At 35.3% G+C, this 19,621-nt stretch overlaps 1 protein-coding gene across 2 annotated transcripts in view; it reads right to left on the bottom strand.

Moving 5' to 3' along the window:
- Positions 1-12,353, bottom strand: part of LOC131159383 (kxDL motif-containing protein LO9-177-like) — a 49,584-nt gene extending 37,231 nt beyond the window's left edge. For both annotated transcript variants that reach the window (XM_058114258.1, XM_058114259.1), the window contains exon 1: positions 12,099-12,353. In XM_058114258.1, coding sequence (XP_057970241.1) covers positions 12,099-12,214 — 116 coding nt within the window. In that variant the 5' untranslated portion in view covers positions 12,215-12,353. The remainder of the gene's footprint in view (positions 1-12,098) is intronic.
- Between the last annotated feature and the right edge of the window lie 7,268 nt (positions 12,354-19,621).

The following is a 19,621-nucleotide window of genomic DNA, read 5'->3' as shown; positions in this document are numbered from 1 at the left end:
AATATGTACAAATACTTTGCACCCAAAAACGCGCAGGTGATTATAGGAAACAACCTTACTTGTCCAAACTCGGTCTGGCACATCAAACTATAGAGGAACACAGGGTGTAAGATTCAACACATGAACAATAGTGCTCAATGCCTCCCCTCAAAAGGATTTTGGCAACCGGGCTTGTGAAAGCAAACATCTCACTCTCTCAACCAGTGTTCTGTTCATCCTTTCTGCTATGCCATTCAATTGAGGAGTTGTCGGAGGAGTCTTTTGATGCCGAATACCCTGTTGTTTGCAATACTCATCAAATGGACCAAAATACTCTCCACCGTTATCAGTCCGGATGCACCTCAGTTTCTTCCCAGTCTGTCTCTCAACTAGGGCTTGAAATTTCTTGAACTCAAACAACACTTGGTCTTTTGACTTCAAGGTATATACCCACAACTTCCTTGAATGATCATCTATGAAGGTCACAAAGTATCTGGAGCCACCAAGTGTTCTTGTCTTCATAGGGCCACACACATCCAAATGTACCAAATCCAGTATCTCTGACTTTCTCGAATGAGGGGAATTCTTGAAGGAAACTCTGCTCTACTTTCCTAACAAACAATGAGTACACCTTTTCAGAAGTGTACTTTTCAGTCCACATAGTAGACTTTTCTTCCCCAGTAGAGCTAATCCTTTCTCACTCATATGAGCCAGTCTCTTGTGCCACAACTTTGCTGTACCATTATCCTCCATCGCATTAACAATGTCGTTGGAGATCTTTGCTCGCATAATGTACAATGCAGAGTGTTTCATGCCTCAAGCCACAACCATAGCACCTCTGGTGAGCTTCCACTGGCTATCACTGAAAGTGTTGCAGTACCCTTCGTCATCAAGTTTACCTACAGAAATCTAATTCAAACAAATGTCAGGAATATGCTTCACATCTCTAAAAACTAAACTCGTGTCATTATTTGTCTTCGAATACACATCGCCAATTCCAATGACTTTAACCAAGCCATCATTGCCCATCTTTATTGTTCCAAAGTCACCAGATCTATAGGATGTAAAGAGATCCTTCCGAGATGTAGCATAAATGGAGGCACCACTGTCAATCACCCAACTGGTCTCATGATATGCAACATTTATCATCTCATCATCATAAACAATGAGGAATTCTGCAGGAGTGGTAGTAGCAACTCTATCATCACCATCTTTGTCATCTCCATTCTTCGTTCCCTTCCCTTTCTCATTCTTGTTTTCTTTCTTCAATTGCCTGCAATATTTCTTGATGTGTCCCTTTTTTCCCACAATGATGACACTCAACATTTGCAAACTTGTTGGACTTGCTTTTGTTGTTATCACTGTTCTTCGGACCTCTGCTCTTACTTCTCCCCCTCTTTTCTGTAACCAAGATCTCTGATTGTGAAGAGGATCCCTATGTTTTTCTTCTCATATTTTCATTTAGCAAACAGCTCTTGGCCATATCCATTGTAATTACACCTTCTGGAGCGGAGTTAGATAATGAAGTTCTGAGCATCTCCCATGAGTCCAGTAATGAACCAAGCAACCATAACCCTTGTATCTCATCATCAAACTTAATACTTATTCCAGCCAATTGATTAACAATTCCTTGGAATGTATTCAGGTGATCAGATAAAGGAGTCCCGTCCTGGAACCTCAAAGCCAACATTTGTTTAATCAAAAACAACTTATTATTTCCAGTCTTTCTAGCATATAATTGTTCAAGCTTACTCCATAGAGAACGTGCATTTGTTTCTCCACTAATATAGTTCAAAACATTATCAACCCATTACCTGATATACCCACACACCTGTCGATGTAACAAAGTCCATTCCACATCAGACTTTTTTTCTGGTTTTTCAGCACTAAACAGGGGTAGGTAATAATCTTTCACATAAAGAAGATCCTCCATTTTTCCTTTCCACATGTGATAATTTGAACCATTGAGATTAATCATTCTACTAATATTTGCTTCCATAACTCAAACTGCCAACCTGACAATCAGTCAACCGGGCTCTGATACCACTTCGTTGGGAGAGATATCAACAAACAACCACAGCGGAATAATTCTTTTCCCTATATGCAAGCAAATATAGTGTATCTCTACTTTTCTACGTACTGAAAATAATAAGAAAAATAATCAATCACACTAAGCCACAAGAACACAAGTAATTTTTTACGTAGAAAACTTCTCCAGTGTAAGGAAGAAAAACCACGGGACCTAGTCCAGTTGAAACCTCCACTATCAATCTAATAATGGGTACACAAAGTCTTCTCTAATCTCAATTAGAGGCTACAAATATATCTCATCAAGATATCGACAATCTTGGCAAATACAAAAAGAATTGGAGAGAATATACCAAATTCGAGGTTACTGTTCACAGGCAAAAATCCCAACTCCGGAGCTCCAAATCCGATCTCCACCGTTCAGATTGTAGCTCCTTGAGTCGTGAACCTCTCCTCCAAATTTCAGCTCAATCGGACCACGGACGAAGCGGGATCAGAGTCTTGATGAAATCTGAGCAGCACGAGAAAAATCACGTTTTTCTTTCCTTCTTTTGAGAAGTGACGGCTCCTCCCTTCTTCCGTCTCTTTTCATAACTTCGTTTAGGTTTTCACACTAAAAAGGCTGGGCTTTGGACTTTTAATAAAGCCCACTTGGGCTTTCCTCCACATGGAAGGAAATAACCCAACAGAATAATATTAGCATAATTTAATAATATATAACACAACAATTGTAATAATTATCACCATACTCCAATGGGGTGTGCAAAGATGACATGAACAATATAATAAAAAATGGATTGCCCATCATTTTTTAGTGAAGGCCTAGTGTAGGCTTCTAATTAAGTAGGCAAAAAAATTCTTTTCATTTTAGTATGTTATTGTATTAAATTATTAGCAATTCAGATTTAACATGGCATTCTAATAGTTTAACTTTATAACACAAGTAGAAGACACTAATATATCTTAAAACAAGGATTGTAAAATAAATATAAATTTAAATTATTTCACATTACATTGGGGGTAGTCAATTCCTTAAAATTATAGGATGTCCTTTTTTTCGCCGGGTAAAATTTACAGTGTTTTTTAGGATCAAAATTTTGCATGAGGAAGAAAATAAAATTAAATTAAAAAAAATTATGAATTTCCATTATATTTTGTCTCTAAATTTATCAAATATTATTAAAAATAAAATTTTATTCTGAACTAATTAAAAAGTAAGAAAATTAAATATTAATGTGGCATAACAATTGTTTCACGGTTATTTTACTATATAATTTGTCTTTTTCACTTTCTTGGTATCCAAACTTGATAAGATTGATTCCTTTGTATTTTTTATTTTTTTTTTCTCTCTCTAACATTTTCCAATGAAGGAGACTGCAAGACATTACATCATGGGTAACATAAGTTATTAGTATAAATCTGAAGTAAGAATATGGAGTATATGAATAGCATATTTCATAAAATGTTTAGAAAATCATCTATCGTTATTAACTTAAGCATACTTGTATTTCTACTTTCCAACATCATGGCACACAATTGACCCATTTTTATCTAAAAAAAATATATTGAGCACACCGTATGTAGTACAAGCAATGAAATTTGGTGGTACCATATTAATTTTTTTTACTCTTCATATATATATCCTTGAAACCGATGAGTTTCTTCTTCTTAATTACAATATCATATATCTCGTATCTTTTTGTAGATTACAAATTTTTATTAGAAAATGACGAGCAGAGAAAACGAAAAAAAAGAGAAAATAAAATAACATTGAGAGGAATTATATCATTCTCATATATTTCATTATTTGATATAGATTGCGATGTATCAATAAATTTTGAGAATGTATATAACACAATTTATTTAATAAAAATTTCAAAAATTGTAACTAAAACTATCAATTATCACAATTAGTATTTATTAAATTGTAAAAAATAATATTAATTACCAAAATTATTAGTTAGGAATAATTAATCAAAAGGAATAATTTTAGCATAATTTAATAATATATATTAATTATATATTATAATATCTTAATTATATGTTGAAATATAATCTTGATGTTGTTCTTATGATAATAATATAAATTCAATTCATACAACATTTATGTCGTTTTTAATTCGTGAAATGAAATTACTTAGTAACAAAATGAAATAAATATTTAAATAAAAATAATCTCCAAATCAAGTGATAAAAAAAAAAAATATGTATGTGAGCAGTTATGATATTTAAATTTTGCTAATAAAATTTTGTGAACACATAACAATTAAATTACACAGGCACAGAACATGAAAACAAAAAAAAAATGGAAAAACGCAAATAAATGAAAACTAACCTTCGGAGTTTCCGGATGCAGCTATGAACCCAAAAAATCCAAACCACACTATGAAACAAATCGAACTCAATGAAACAAATCCGAACTCAGTAAAACCAATCAAACTCAATGAAATAAATTTTATTTTACTGTAAAGAAAAAATAAGTACCCCATTTTCTCCTTTAAATAGCTTTTCTCGCCTGGCCGTTCGAACAGTCACCTGCAATCCACTCTCGAACGGTCACCTGCTCACCGAACGGTAACCGGCTCTGCTCCTGCCGTCCTCTCTACGCTTGCAAACGGAGCTCTACAAGGTTCGCGAGTGAAATGAATGGGGGAAGACCAGATGAAGTAAATCTTGCAGGATGCTGCGAGATTTTCCACGTGTCATACACCGTGCCATTTCCCAGGAAAATCTTGCAGGAACATCTTGCGAGATTTGCTGCCATGCGTCACTAGGATACTGGGTGTCTTTTTAAATCTCGCAAGGCGAAGCTGCGAGATTTTCTTGACTAGGGCTTTCAGTTTTCTGACACGTGTTAAATCTCGCAGCTTGGTGCTGCGAGATTACGTGAGCATTAGATTGGGAAATTTTTTCCCAAATAGAGTATTATTTAATATTTTATTTTAATTTAATAATAAAACGAGAAAAACTCTATGTTTCATAGCTCGGGAGATAGAAGCAAATTGATAGAAGGAAGATTGGGGAAAAGGATTTAATGCTTCTGTAAGGTGATCTGAAGACGATGAGTTCCCATTAAATAGAGCAAAGCCACTTGTCAGCCGACGAGAGTTTATTCTTTAGAAATAGGGAGAGGTCACCCTAGTAAGAATTTATTGTTCCTGCCTCGCTTCTGATTTCCGGGGAGACACAATCCTTTCATCTAATATTTTAGGTTTCAGATTAAGTAGATTTTAGTCTTGTCCTTTAAATCCTTGATAGAGAATTTTAATCATGATGACTGTAGTAGAAGATAGACGAAGTTCAGCCAATGCAAATCACAGATCACTCAAAATGTTTCAAAAGAGAGATACCACTCAGGTTTGGAGAGACGAGCTAGAAAATCTTTCGTCTGAAATGGTGCAAAAATTATTCTTACCACACCATAGTGGTGAAATTCTTGAGATGGATAGAGATTTCCAACGGAAATTGGTCAAGGACTGGGAATTTGTAGCAACGGGAAGTTTTTTGTATGCAAGAGGGGTACCGATCAACCAAGCGGAGTTCCTGCTTCATAAGATTTGAAAGCTGGAGGAAGAAATGGAAATAGTACCCACAGTGGCAAATCGTCACTTCTTCAAATTTAATAATGCTCATGATTGAAGAAAAATACTTAACAAGGCTCCCCGGCTGGTGTATGGTGCCTTGCTAGCATTGACTAAAATATATCCTTCAAAGCAGCCAAGGGAAATTAGATTTGATAAAGTTGCCATGTGGGTGTCCCTGGAAGGCCTTCCTACAGGTTATTTTGATACCAAAGTGCCACAAAGAATAGGGAAGTTGCTAGGAAATGTTGTCAACAGGGAGATTGTAACAGGGGAACATGGTGAAAAACCGAAGATGCGGATTAGAGCAAATCTGAATCTTGAGGAGCCACTTCCGGCGGGTTTCTTTCTAAAAAGGGAACCTGACAATCTAGTTTGGATTGTTTTCAGGTATGAAAAAGTTCATAAGATTTGTTGTAACTGTGGATATGTTGGTCATATGGAGAGGGATTGCCTAGTGGAACCATATGACACAAGAAAGAGACTTGAGGAAAATGTGTCAAAAAGGGCAAGAACAAATTATAACGATATTATGTCAGATTCGACAGCGGATATGTACATTGGTAGAAACAGAGTATATTCTGAAGCAAAGAATAAGAAATTTCTGGAGTCGCAAAAAAACAAGAAGGAGATATCTACAAAGGTGGTGAAATCTTTTTGCAGAAGAGATAGCTTCAGTGGAAGTGAGGATGCTAAGGAACATACCAAGGAGGATCTTGGTCCTCAAAGAAAGGACAAAAGTGTGAAATCAATAGAACAAGCTTCAACAAGGAAGGATGTAAACAGAATTGTTGAGGAAGAAGAATTCTCAACTATGGTGAACTATCAAGATGGGAATCAAATTCAGGAGCTGGTCAGGGGACAAGAAGTTTTTCATTGAATCAGTCATCTCCTATCATTCAAAGCCCTCCTCCTGGTTTTGGTAATCAAGCTTTCCCGGCTCCCCACTCCGAACCCCCAGCAAATTTCACAAATTTTACAAATAGTGAACCTATTCAGGGTAGTAGGCAAAATGATTTCATTTCCTCCTTATATTTCGCAATCTTGCAGACCCACCAAGCCACACTCAAAATTTCTGAACCACAACCCATGATTCCCCTTCCACATCAAGCTAATCTGCAGCTTTCATTGTAAAATCCAAAACAAGGGGAAGGGGTAGAAAGGGAGACGGAAAATATCAAGTTAGCCAAAAGTGGGGTGCCAAGAAAGGTAAGAGGAAATTAGGAAAGGATTTGGAAACTGTCAAAGGGGAGATGAATCCTGTTTTCAAAAGGGGAAAGGTAAATATTGAAGGTTCAACAATGGCTCCCGATTCAAGCATTTGGATACCGAATTTGGAATGCATGGGCATGGTCAAGAATCAGGAACGACAAGGCAAGACAGACTTGAAGGCTGTGGAGAATAGCCTCAATCAGTCTCCAAGGGCGCAATGAGCGTTATCAGCTGGAACTGCCATGGGTTGGGGTCTCCTGCGACAGTTCGTCATCTAAAAGACCTGGTGGCAGATAACAAACCTAACTTGGTATTCTTGATGGAAATAAAGTTGGGTATACACACTTACACAGGTACAAATCGCTAACCAAAACTTTAAACTTTAAGCATTTTATTGCGGCTGATGCTTTGGGAAAGTCAGGTAGTCTTTTGGTATTATGGGATAATTCAACCTTCAATTTACAACTTTGTGAAAAAAATTTGGTCATTTTCTCTTGTAATGAACCAAATGTTTTCTTATGGAATCTTTTCCTGGTGTATGGAGAACCCAAATTAAGCAAAAGACGGAGGCTGCGGGAACTGTTAACAGCAGAAATCAAAAGGTATAATAGGCCTTTATGTTTGATAGGGGATTTTAACCAGGTCCTGTTCATGACTGACAAATGGAGTAAGATTGGGGGCGTTCCTAGGGGTATGAATGCTTTTCAGTCTTTTGTTAAGGGAAATTCTCTCTTCAAGGTTGCTTCAACAGGCCTTTCATTCACATGGACTAATAAGAGGAAAGGGAAGGATCTCATCTTAGAAAGAATTGATAAGAGTCCTGGTGAATCACACCTGGCAAAATATTTTCAAATATTCCTTTTTTTTCAAGTTCTATCCCCAATTTGTTCAGATCATTCTCCTTTTATTCTGAAAACACATTGAAAGAGGTGTTCAAATCACTATGATTTCAAATTTGAAAACTCTTGGCTGTTAAAGAAGGAAATATCTAGGATCATAAGTGAGAATTGGAGGATGAATATTAAGGGGTGTCCCATGTTCATCATTTTTGCAAAAATGAAACAGTTGGCAGTTAATCTCAAAACTTGGAGTAGAAAGGAAATTGGAGACATTGAAAAATCACTTAAGCCAGAAAAGTTAAAACTGGAAAAATTGCAACTTGGGAATCCAGATTCAATGCATCTTGAGTCAGTTAAGGTAAAAACAGAAAGGATTAAGGAGCTCATAAACATGGAAGAGGTCCAATGGGCGCAATGGAAAAAAGAAAGCTGGCTCATTAAAGGGGACAGAAACACAAAATATTTCCATGCTTTGGTTAAGGAACATAAGAAAAGAAACAAAATTGTCTGCATCAAAACTGAGGACGGGAGAGAGATTTTGAACAGGGTGAAATCCTCCAAGAAGCCAAAAATTTTTCCCTCAGACAATTCAGTTCAACTACCCCAACTCAAATTGATCTGCTCTTACAGACCATGAATAACTGGCTTTCCGAAGATGATATTAACTTGCTATCAGAGGAGTTTACTGTAGAGGAGAGGTCAAACTAGCCACTTTTCAGATCAATGGAAATAAAAGTCCAGGTCCTAATGGATTCCACAGCTCCTTTTTTTTCAAAAATTTTGGGACATTCTAGGGCAGGATATTTTTAAGCCTTGCTATCATTTTTTCAGCAAGGGCTACCTTCTTAAAGCTTGGAACAAAACTAACATTGCACTTATCCCCAAAACACATGATCTGGTGGAGTTTAGAGATTGGAGGTCTATTAGTCTATGTAATGTAATTTACAAAATTATTGCTAATACTATGGCCAATAGATTAAGTAAGGTCATTGCTTCACTCGTATCAGAAAATCAGACTGCCTTCATAAAAGGGAGATTAATCTCTGACAATGTACTCCTGGCTCAGGAAATCATGAATTTTTTGAGAAAAAAGAAGGAGGGGAAAGACAAATGGGTGGCGATAAAGCTAGACATGAGTAAGGCATATGATTCAGTTGAATGGAATTGCTTGCTAAAAATTATGGAAAGAATGAATTTTCCCAAATGTTGAAGATACAGTGGATGAATTTTCCCAAATGTTGAAGATACAGTGGATGAATTTTCCCAAATGTTGAAGATACAGTGGACCCACCAATGTATTTCAACCGTTAGCTATTCGATTCTTGTTAAAGGCCAACCAACGGACAGTTTTGTTCCTACTAGGGGTATTTGTCAAGGAGATCCACTATCACCGTTTCCTTTTTGTTATAGTGATGGAATCTCTCTCAAGTCTTCTACAAAGTGCTACAGCCCAAGGGACTATAAAAGGTATTAAAAAAAACGCACCAGAGATCGCATATCTTCTCTTTGCGGATGATTGTATCATTTTCTGCAAAGTTGATTTTGATAATTTTCAAGAGAAAAAAAAAAACATATTTAATATTATTCAGAGTTCTTTAGGCCTGAAACTTAACGCCACAAAATCAGCATGCCAATTCAGTAATAACACCCCTTGGACTTTGAGAAGAATTATGGCTTGAAGATTGGGGATTCAAAATATTTGTGACATTGAAAAATATCTTGGTTCATAGATAAACATTGGAAGAAGGAAAATTCCACTCTTTCAGAATCTTAAGGAAAAGTTGAAGAGAAGAACAGAAGATTGGCAAGGTAATTTACTATCTCAAGCTGGGAGAAGAGTTTTTATTAAATCAATTGGCACAAGTATTCCAATCTATGAAATAAGTGTACGGAAAATTCCTACAATTTGCAAGTCCATGAATAATTATCTCAGGGACTTCTGGTGGGTACACAGGAATAATGGGAAAATAAAACCTCATTTCCTCCACTGGAGAGATATTTGTACCCTTCAAGTCTTGGAGGATTAGGTTTTTGTGATATTCAAAATTTTAATCAGGCTCTTTTTTGAAACAAATCTGGATACTAGTTGAAAAGCCTAATTCTCTATGGGCAAAAACTTGTAAAGTGGTTTACTTTCCAAACTCATCCTTATGGAAGGCTTCATGCCCCCCTTGGGCTTCGTTGGGTTGCAAGAATATTTATAGGTTCATTCCCATGAAGTAAAAAGCATGTTTAAAGCCAATAAGAGAAGGGGATTTTCAATGCGGTGAAGAACCCTGGATTCCTAATTACCCTCCTTCATCTATCTCAACACTTTTACCATCCCCAAATGTGAAAGTGAAGGAGTTCATTGACCAGAAGAGTGCATCCTAGAAACGAGAGGAGGTCCCTCAGCTTTTTCTAGAGGCAATCTGGAAAGAAATTTAAAAAGTTCAAATACCTATCAGTCCATCCAATTCGAAGTGGCTATAGAAACCAAGTAAAAATGCCATCTTTATTGTTAAATCAGCTTATCATTATGTTCTTAAACTGGAGAATCAAAATAATTGGTTCTTTAATGACAATCCAACTCACAAATCTAAGAAAAAATAGCTGAGAACAATTCTTAACCTTAAGTGCATTCCAAAGGTCAAGCTATTTATGCGGAAAGTTTTAATGAATATTATTCCTACTAGAGTAAATTTGAAAGAAAAACGTATTTTCAGGGAAGCGGAGGAGATTAGGTGTCCCTTGTGTAATGCAAACCCTGAAACTTCAGCACACCTTTTCCTTCAATGTCCCGTGTCTTAGCCTATGTGGGTTGCTTCCCCTTCACAATCTAAGCTTGACAGGTTTAATGATTGGCGGGAGCTTCTTGCTGATATTGATAACCAGATATTTAATAAAGTGGAAATGGGAATCATTTTAATAATATTGCGATCTTTTGATGGCATATATGGAAAGGTCAAAATGATTTTCTGTTCAGAAAAAAAGGTTGGGACCCCCACTGCATCATCAATCAAGCTTTTAATACTATTCATAAGGGAACTCAACTGTTGGGGTCGGGACTAGATGGCAATCACTGTGCCAAATTAGAAAGACAAGGCAGTGCTGGAACTCTAAAAAAACAAATTTTTCATAACTATGACACTATATTTTGTTCTGATGCAGCTCTTTCTGCTAATTGTTTAGCTGCTGCAGGTATCATTGTCAGGGGATGATCTGCAGAGATTTTGTTTATTTATGGAGTAAAGATCCAAGTAATGCCTGTCTACCAAGCTGAAGCCTTAGCAATCAAGGAAGCACTTGTTCAAGCAAGGAGGTATCAGCGAAGAAATATTTTGGTCTGTTCAGACGCCAAAGGAGTAGTGGATAATCTGCAGACTCTTGTTCGAGCTGGGATGCTGTAAGCCTGTAACTATTTTTGAAGACATTAAATATCTCAAAAACTTCTTCTCTTTTTGTCATTTTGCTTTTGTACATCGTCAGGCCAATTCGTTATCCCCCTATGTTGCAGCAGCTGCCAAGGCTGCTTCTGATGAGTGATGGCTTTTCCCAATATCCTCCCTTTAACCTTCTTTCTTGTAAGGATAATTTTCATCTTGCCTATGGGCAGGATAGACTGCAATGACTATATATAAAAGATCCTCCTTTATTTTCACAAAAAAAAAAAAAAAAAAGGACAACCAATTTTGCCATTAAGAAAACAGCTGATTTTTGCCGTTACATAGTTAATAGCTGATTTTTGCTGTTACATTTGTAAAAGATTATTTTTAAAACGTTGAACGGAGTACAGCATGTACGGCCAGTTTCTTCAATGGTAACATTTTTCAGTGAAAAAACCTACAGGGAGCAATTTGTATCGAAAGAAGAGCTGCAGATATTCACCCATAAATCAAGAGATTTCTGTATTAATCCAATGATATGTACTATTTTCATCCAAACTCATTTGAAAAAAAATAAAATAAAAACTTCAATTGGGACTACAGTTGAAAACTGAATAATTTTAGAACCTCATTTCACTTTGAATTGCAATTCTTTGCAAACTGTAAAATTTCCTTCCTTTCAACAATACTTTTCCACAATTATTTCCTTTCTCCTAACTTTTTGATTTCTTTCCGAGAGCATGAGCTTTGTCTTATACCATTCATTTTTTTTCTCTTAATAACAACTAAAATAAAACCAAACAAAATCTTCAACCAGGATTTTCAACTGTCCCCATGTCAAACAGGTTCCATATCCCACCCTGGGAAAACAAAATACTCAACTTCAACTAGGTTCCACCGATTTAGGGAATAGGAGTCTATTTGAATAGCAAAAAGGAACGGCAAAGCATTACAAAATCCATCACATTCTATCCTTGACTTGATCAGTAGATAAATTCAACACTGAAGGCCGAATTCAAAAAATTATAACAGAACAACGTAGAGAAACCAAGTCCAGAACGAGAGAGAGAGAGAGAGAGAGAGAGAGAGAGTACATGAGATGCTGCAATTGCTTGAGAGATTCAAGATCCTCAGCGTTGATTAAGGTTTTGAACTGACGAGAAACCTCTGCGGATGCTGCACTGATGGATTCTATCTCCGACGGTTCCATGAAGAGAGTGAAAGAGAAGAGGCAGGATGACTGCAGTTATGGAGCTCCATCTTGTATTCGGGTTGTACCAACCGAAATGTGTTGGAGCCTCGGAGCTCTCCTCTTAGGCCATGTTTGGGGCGACCAGTTTGATTCCGTCAATATGTATACAAGTATGGTGTGTTTTTAAAAGTTAAGATTACCTGTTTCTTTGAAGTGTCCACTGCCATCAAAAGTGAAAATGGATAATTAGTCCAAATATAAGAGGAATGTTAATTGTCACCGATTAAAATTATAGTGGCTAAATATTTTTCGCTTAATAGTACTAGAACAAACTTATGATCTCATCTATTTTATTCATTACACAGATATATTACTAATTTCTATAAAATTTTTGGCTCTCTCGTTTGATTACTGCACATGGTTACGGAAACTAGCCATGAACAACAAGAATAAGAAAAAAGCAAAGAAAATTAAAGACTCATTTAATTGTGGAAATATTTTTATTTTTTATTTTCTAATTTTTAAAGAATTATAAACAAATTAACTTTATTCTTTAGTTTTTCAAGATTCATATTAAAATGGTAGAAAACAAAATTTTATTTTGTTGTGCAAAATAATTTTTATTTTATTTTTAGATTTCTAAATAGTTATAAAAAAGACAATTTGCTTTTTTAGTTTTTCAAAAATTATATGAGGATGTGTTTGGAATCATTAATTTTAGAGTATGGATTTGCATTTATGTGGATTCAAAATTAATTTTAATATAATTTTATACTATACTTTGTCATAAGTCACCCAAATCAAAGTCAAAAACTAAATTTCCTTTTCCAAAATGCAAAGAAATGTAGAACGTAACAAAACACGTGTTTTCCAACTTTTGAGTATAAGTTTAGAAAATCAAAAACAAGGAGGCATTTCTTATAATAATTTGATAAATCAAAAATGGAAAATAAAACTATTTTCATGGTCAAATAATGTTAATTTTTTTTGTTCTTCATTTTTTTTAAAAAAAAATTGATTTTTTTTCTTGTAATGTTTTTAAAACTAAAACAAAAATAAAATTATTTTTCAGAACTAAGCGAACCCTAGATAATGCATTATAATGTATCATTTGAAATAATATTAGTGCATATATATGATAGTGATTCCAAGTGCCACGGTTGCAAAATACCCATAAACCACACCGTTTCAACATATGTGTGCTTACAAGTTTTTCTATGTGTGTTTATTTGTTTTAGTTGTTACTTTTTCTATAATTTTAAATTTGATCTTATACAACCCTGTTGACCTTATAGGTCATACTCGGTTTTGATATTGACAAATACTCTTAGTATTTGATGACTTTCAAGTTTGTATGCAGGATCATACTCAACTGGATCACAGTGATAGCATGCAGCAACTTGAAGAAATATGAAGACCCCGACACATTTATTATTTGTTATAATATTATTGGGTCTGTAATAATTTCACTTCAAATAGGTCTGTCATAATCTGCATATCATGCATGTAGGAACTACAAGCTCAAAAGCCTTCAAACAACCCTAAGTCCCTACACATCACATGGAAATCAAGATACCTTAAACAAGATTTCAGTCGACTGAAGCCAGGTTTTTGGGACTAACTCAAAGACCTTAGAAAGAACTTATGTCTTTGTACTTACACGTAAGATTGTCTCCAATATCACATATAATATTAGGGGAATAAATTGAATTAAATCAGGACTTAAAGGGCAAAATTGTGAGGATTCGGGCAACCGAACCCCTGGTGCTCAAAACACCTCAAACAATTGAACCCTTGACCAGTCAAAAGGTTGACTTGGTTTCGGGCTACCGAACCATGACTCTGACTTTTCCCACCAACTAGGCAGCCCAAACTTCACCTTCAAATTTGCCTCGGGCTACCGAACACATGAATTTGGCAAACCAAACTCAGGACCGGGCGACCGAACTGCAGTCTTTTGAAATCGCCTTCAATTCACTAGATTGAACCCCTATTCAGGCATCTGAATGTTCAAAAATGACTTTTTCCGTTGTGTCTATTTGGGCGACCGAATTTCAAGTTAGGTGCCCGAAACTTTCGGGTTGTCCATTTTTTCACCGCGATTAAGAGGGGTTAAATGGGGTTAATTTTCTTAAACAGAATTAAAACAATTTAATAATTATCCTAGTGTCGCCCAACGGTCATAATTTGTGCCTTGCCCATATATATGAGTTCATTTGCACAAATTAGTAGAGATTAGCAAAAAGGATTAAGCCAAAACTCTCTTAAATTTTCAAATCCTTTTTTGCTCATACTACTCCTATACACTCTTATACACCTATTCCTTGATTACCCAAGCTTTGTGAGAGTGCTTTGAGTGTTTATATTCCACTCCAATTTGCTTAAAACTCTCATTGTGTTATTCGTTGATTGATTTTGATATTGAGAGTTAAGCATAAGTTTTCCCACTAATTTAATTTAATAAATCTTGTGTGGGGAAAACTTAGTGGCTTGTGGGTCTTTGCATTAATATTGCAAGATACCTTAGCCAATATTTTTGTGTGTAAAAATATTTTACAAACTTGATTTCAAACAACTCTTGTGCTTACTACATTGAGAAAATATTGTTGAGTTTATTTGAACATTATTGTTAGCATTTTTTAAACACTAATCTGACATTAAGATTTGGTATACTTGGTTTTCAAAGAATAGCTTGATTGAACACTCTTTTGCATATTTGATATTATACATTATACTAAGTGTTGCTTGCACATACACACCCTTGAGCTTATAGTTCCTACATTATTGGTGTGCACTGATTATATTGTGCGCAGTGGTACATATCTGTTTGTATAAGAAGCATTTTCGTGTACGTAAATTTTCATATATTTTGTATTCCAGGCATGGGCCTGAAAAGGGAGACTAGCCCTATTGAATAGTCCCGGATTGGCTTAGACAAGGTTAGAAAAGTTAGGTGTGCCATCCTGATAAGGTACGATTGTAGGTTGAGGTCAACCCCGTGAATTGACCTGGTTGTAATCGGTGTCACTCCACCCGTTAAGTGAGCATTAGTGAAATCCTTATGCTGGTGAGCCAAGGCAGGGATGTAGGCAGTATTGGCTGAACCCCGATAACATATCTGGTGTTAATTTTATTTTCCGCAATTTACTTTCTGCACCTGTATGTTTATGTTTATTGTTTGAATATTTGATTGGGTGTACGATTACATAGAAAGACCCTAGGTTTGTGTAATATTGATTGTTGGATTAGTTGAACCTATAACAAAATTTTAAATACCCAATTCACCCCCACTCTTGGGATTGCACCAAGGCTAACAAGTGGTATTAGAGCCTCGTGGCATTGACTTAAATGTTTTTGCTAAAAGATCTAGATGGGTCACGTTAGTGTATCCCCATTCATCGAGGGACGATCACTTTTCAATCCTCCAATGTTTTGTGGTATTGATTACACCGCTTGGAAATTTAGAATGAGCATATTTATAAAAGCAAGGGACTAGGAAGGCTTGGGAAGTGATTGCTAAAGGAAGTGGTGCTAACATTTTTTAACATGATTTCAACTTAATTAATTCTAATGTCATGCATATGCTATACTACTTTTTAGATTCTAACATCTTTCTTGAGATCATGGCATGTAGAAGTGCACAAGAAATCTGGGATGAACTTGAAAGAAAATATGGAGAATCCCAGGAGAATGAAACCACCACTCAGGAAGTGGTAAATGATAGGGTAATTGTTGTATTAGACATTGAGGTAAATGATCCTATCTCAGCCTCTATTGATGATTCTTGTGCTAAATGTTGTGATGTGTTGTATGCTGAATCATCTGTTAATAATACTACTAATGATACATGTAATGATTCTGGTGAAAAATATTGCAATACATTGTGTGTTGAATAATCTGACAAACGAGATAATACTGTAAATGATTCATGTGATATGTATTGTGAAAAATCTTGTGATGAATCATGCAATAAATCTAATGATAATGGCATGCCCTCTAACAAGGAACTAGAATGTACTTTATTGAAAATGAATAAGCTTCTAGTTAGGATGAATAAACAGAAAACATTTTTGAAAACTGAAAATAAAAGGGTAGCAATACAATTAGAAGAACTTAAAGACTATCATTCTATTCTTGAAAAGAAAAAGATTGAAAAGATATTGACAATAATTTGTAAGAAAGGAGAAATGGGAGATGATAAATCCTTAGGTCTTAAAATGAAAAATCTTTTTCAAAAAGGGTTCAAAATCACTTAATAAATCCCATATAAATTTTTATTCCTCATTGAGCAAAAATAAGAATTGTAAGCATAATCTTTCATGTATTTACAAATCCTGCTTACACTGTAAAAGAAAAGGGATTGTTTAGCTAGAAGTGCCAAAGGCTTAGAAAAATAGATGAAATGGATAATCATGAAAGCAAACCCTGTAGGATCTAAGGAAGATTGGATTCCAATAGATATTGTATAAGTATCTTAATCTTCCCCTAGTTCTTAGGTTTAGGGGTTGTGATGACTGTAGGCTTAGGAAGTGGTTTGTGCTTAACATGAAAATTCTTAGTATATGTATTCACTATACACTTTTGTCATACTAAGAATCATAAGATTAGCAAGCCAATTCAAAAATTGAATAAAATCCACTTCCAAATGGACTAGGCATCATCGCTAGGCAAATATTTTCAAATGCTTAACCCATGCTTAAATATAATACTTTAAGCTAAGCACATTTTATCCATCACACAAGTTTGTGACTTAGGGGCATCCACTAAGGAAATCAAATCTTCATCTAGTTAAATCAAGCATTTCCTTTGAACTTAAAATATAAAAATCTTCTAATCTTGGTTCACTATCTCCTCCATAGAAAATCTCTATCATACCATGATCATATCCAGTAGAGATTTATCCTTCCAGTGGTTCATATCCTTACTCTAAAAATTATGATCATATTTAAAGGATACTTTTCATCGTTCAAAGGGCATTGTTCATGAAATTTATATACTCCTCAATGCTCTTTGGTAAGATGATTTGGACATATTTACTAGCATGAAAACATTTTTAAATTATGTCCTGCTTCTTTATGAATGCTTTTCAAAATTTAAAGGAGATTTAATCTTTAAAACTATTCATTCAAATTCACTCCACTAGCTCAAACTTTAAGTCAAATCCTTTAGAGCTTCAAATGTTGTTGAATGGCTAAGTTGGTTACACTAGGTCTTAAATTCAAGGAGACCTATGCATGTGCAGTTTAAATCGAAAGCCATTCTGAACTCGTGCCTATGCATATGCAGTTTAAATCGAAAGCCATTCTGAACTCATGCCTCTCACCTATTGAGATTCATAAGAAAAGAGGCAAGATAGGCTTCGCACACAGAAAAGATATTCATTGTGAATTTTTGGTCCGATAAGCCTATAATCAAAATGCCAAGTTTATATCATTGAATACCCTTAAGTCACTTGGCCAAGAAACTTAAAGCATATGATGGCATAAAATGAGTAGAGTACATAATTGAGGGGGAGCATTTATCGTTCATGTCTATATAAATTTGAATGCTCTCATATTCTTATATCGTTTATGCATTTATGTCTATATGTGTAGGGGTGAGCATAATTCAGGGAAAATCGAAATAACTGATTTAACTAGCTGAAATTGGTCAGTTCGATTCAAGTAAAAAAAAAAACGGTTCAGTCGATTCGGTTGGGCTTCACCAAATTTCGGTGAATCGGGTTTCGGTTCGGTTAACAAAACATATTAATTTGGGTAACCGATTAACTAAATTATTAATTAACTAATTTTAAATATAAATTATTATATGTTAAAGGGATGGGGCTTGGCACCAATGGTATTGCTCCAACTTGTCAGCAGGCCATTCTCACGTTTGACCATGGAAGTCTCTTGCGCGCCCTAGTTGACTTGAAGCTTCTGGAAATTAAGGAGGCCTGAAAGCGTAGGAGAGAGAGAGAGAGAGAGAGAGAGAGAGAGAGAGAGAGAGAGAGAGAGAGAGAGAGAGAGAGAGGGATTTTTGGCAAGCATACCCACTCCCATAGCGACTTGGCACTCTATGTTCATTTCCATTTCGATCTTCTCTCTAGAAATATGCTCGCTCTCTCTAAAAATCAAAGTAAATTGTTAGAAATCTTTCTGGCTGATATGTAACCCCTCGAAATCCTTTACCTTTCTTTCCTCTATCTGTATATTTTTTGGAGGCGGGCTCTGGATCTAAGGTTTTATTGGAAATTCTTGGGCTGAATTCTCCACTGGCAGAGGGAGACAATTTGGCAGGCGGGTGGGGTTGTGGTTGCCAGTGGAAGATGGGAATGGAGGGTGCTGTGCTAGAGAAGCAGTCGTCGCCTCCATCATTGTCTTCATCTTCTTACACTTACTGGATTTTGGAGCATTCCCTGGTTATTTCGATCTTGTGGTAAAAGGAAATCAGTTCCCCAACATGTTCACCCATTTTTTTCGCAATTAATTATAATTATATACTATTTTTAGAAATTAATTATAAATAATTTCAATTAAATTCGGTTAACCGAATTACCAAAAAAGGTAATTCGGTCGAGTTGGATTCAGTGAGGTTCAACAGTTTAATCGGTTCGGTTAACAACATTTATTAACCAAAATTTTTGGTTAATTTGGTTAATTGCCCGAATTTGGCCGAATTGACCGTTTGCTCACCCCTATATATGTGTATAGCATTGCAGCACACTATCCATGATTTGATTAATGGCTAAAATTTCTTTGAGGGATAGTTTATATCTTTTCTTACCACGAACTACTATTGAGCTATACTGAATATCTTGAGTTTATTATACTACTGAATTGCATGCTTGTATTGAAAGCCTCATGTATGACGGATGCAATTGATGTGAATTGCATGCTGGTAGTGGTTTTAGGTTCTCGTGTGCCTTGAACTGAATTAAAAATTGCTTATTTGAACCTATCAGGTACATGTTTTGTGAGAAAATGTTTTATTTATAGACAGCATGCTACCGAATTTTTGTTAGATTTTTTTCCCAAAATAAAATTTTGTACAAAGATGATTATGATAAAATAAATGTTAAAATATTTGTTGACCTTATAGGTCACACCCGATTTTGATAATGACAAATACTTATTATATTTAATGGGTGTTTGAGGTTATATGCAGGAACTTAAATTGAAAGATATTAATGCACATGGAAGAAAGTAAAGATTGAAGACCCAATTTTTATGTTTTAATATATTTCATTCATGTAAAGGGTCTGTAATAGTAATTAGGGCTTTTGGTCTATAATAATCACACACACATCACATGCATGGTCTAATAGGTAAGATCAAACTGAAACATAAATGAAACTAGACTTAGAAAAGACCTTAAGACACTCACACACTCACTTGTATGTGTTATACTTTTAAATAGCGTGTTTGTTGCATGAAATAGGACCGA

Source organism: Malania oleifera, chromosome 7, assembly GCF_029873635.1.
Source record: "Malania oleifera isolate guangnan ecotype guangnan chromosome 7, ASM2987363v1, whole genome shotgun sequence".
Taxonomy (NCBI): domain Eukaryota; kingdom Viridiplantae; phylum Streptophyta; class Magnoliopsida; order Santalales; family Ximeniaceae; genus Malania; species Malania oleifera.
This window is presented reverse-complemented; position numbering and strand designations above follow the sequence as displayed.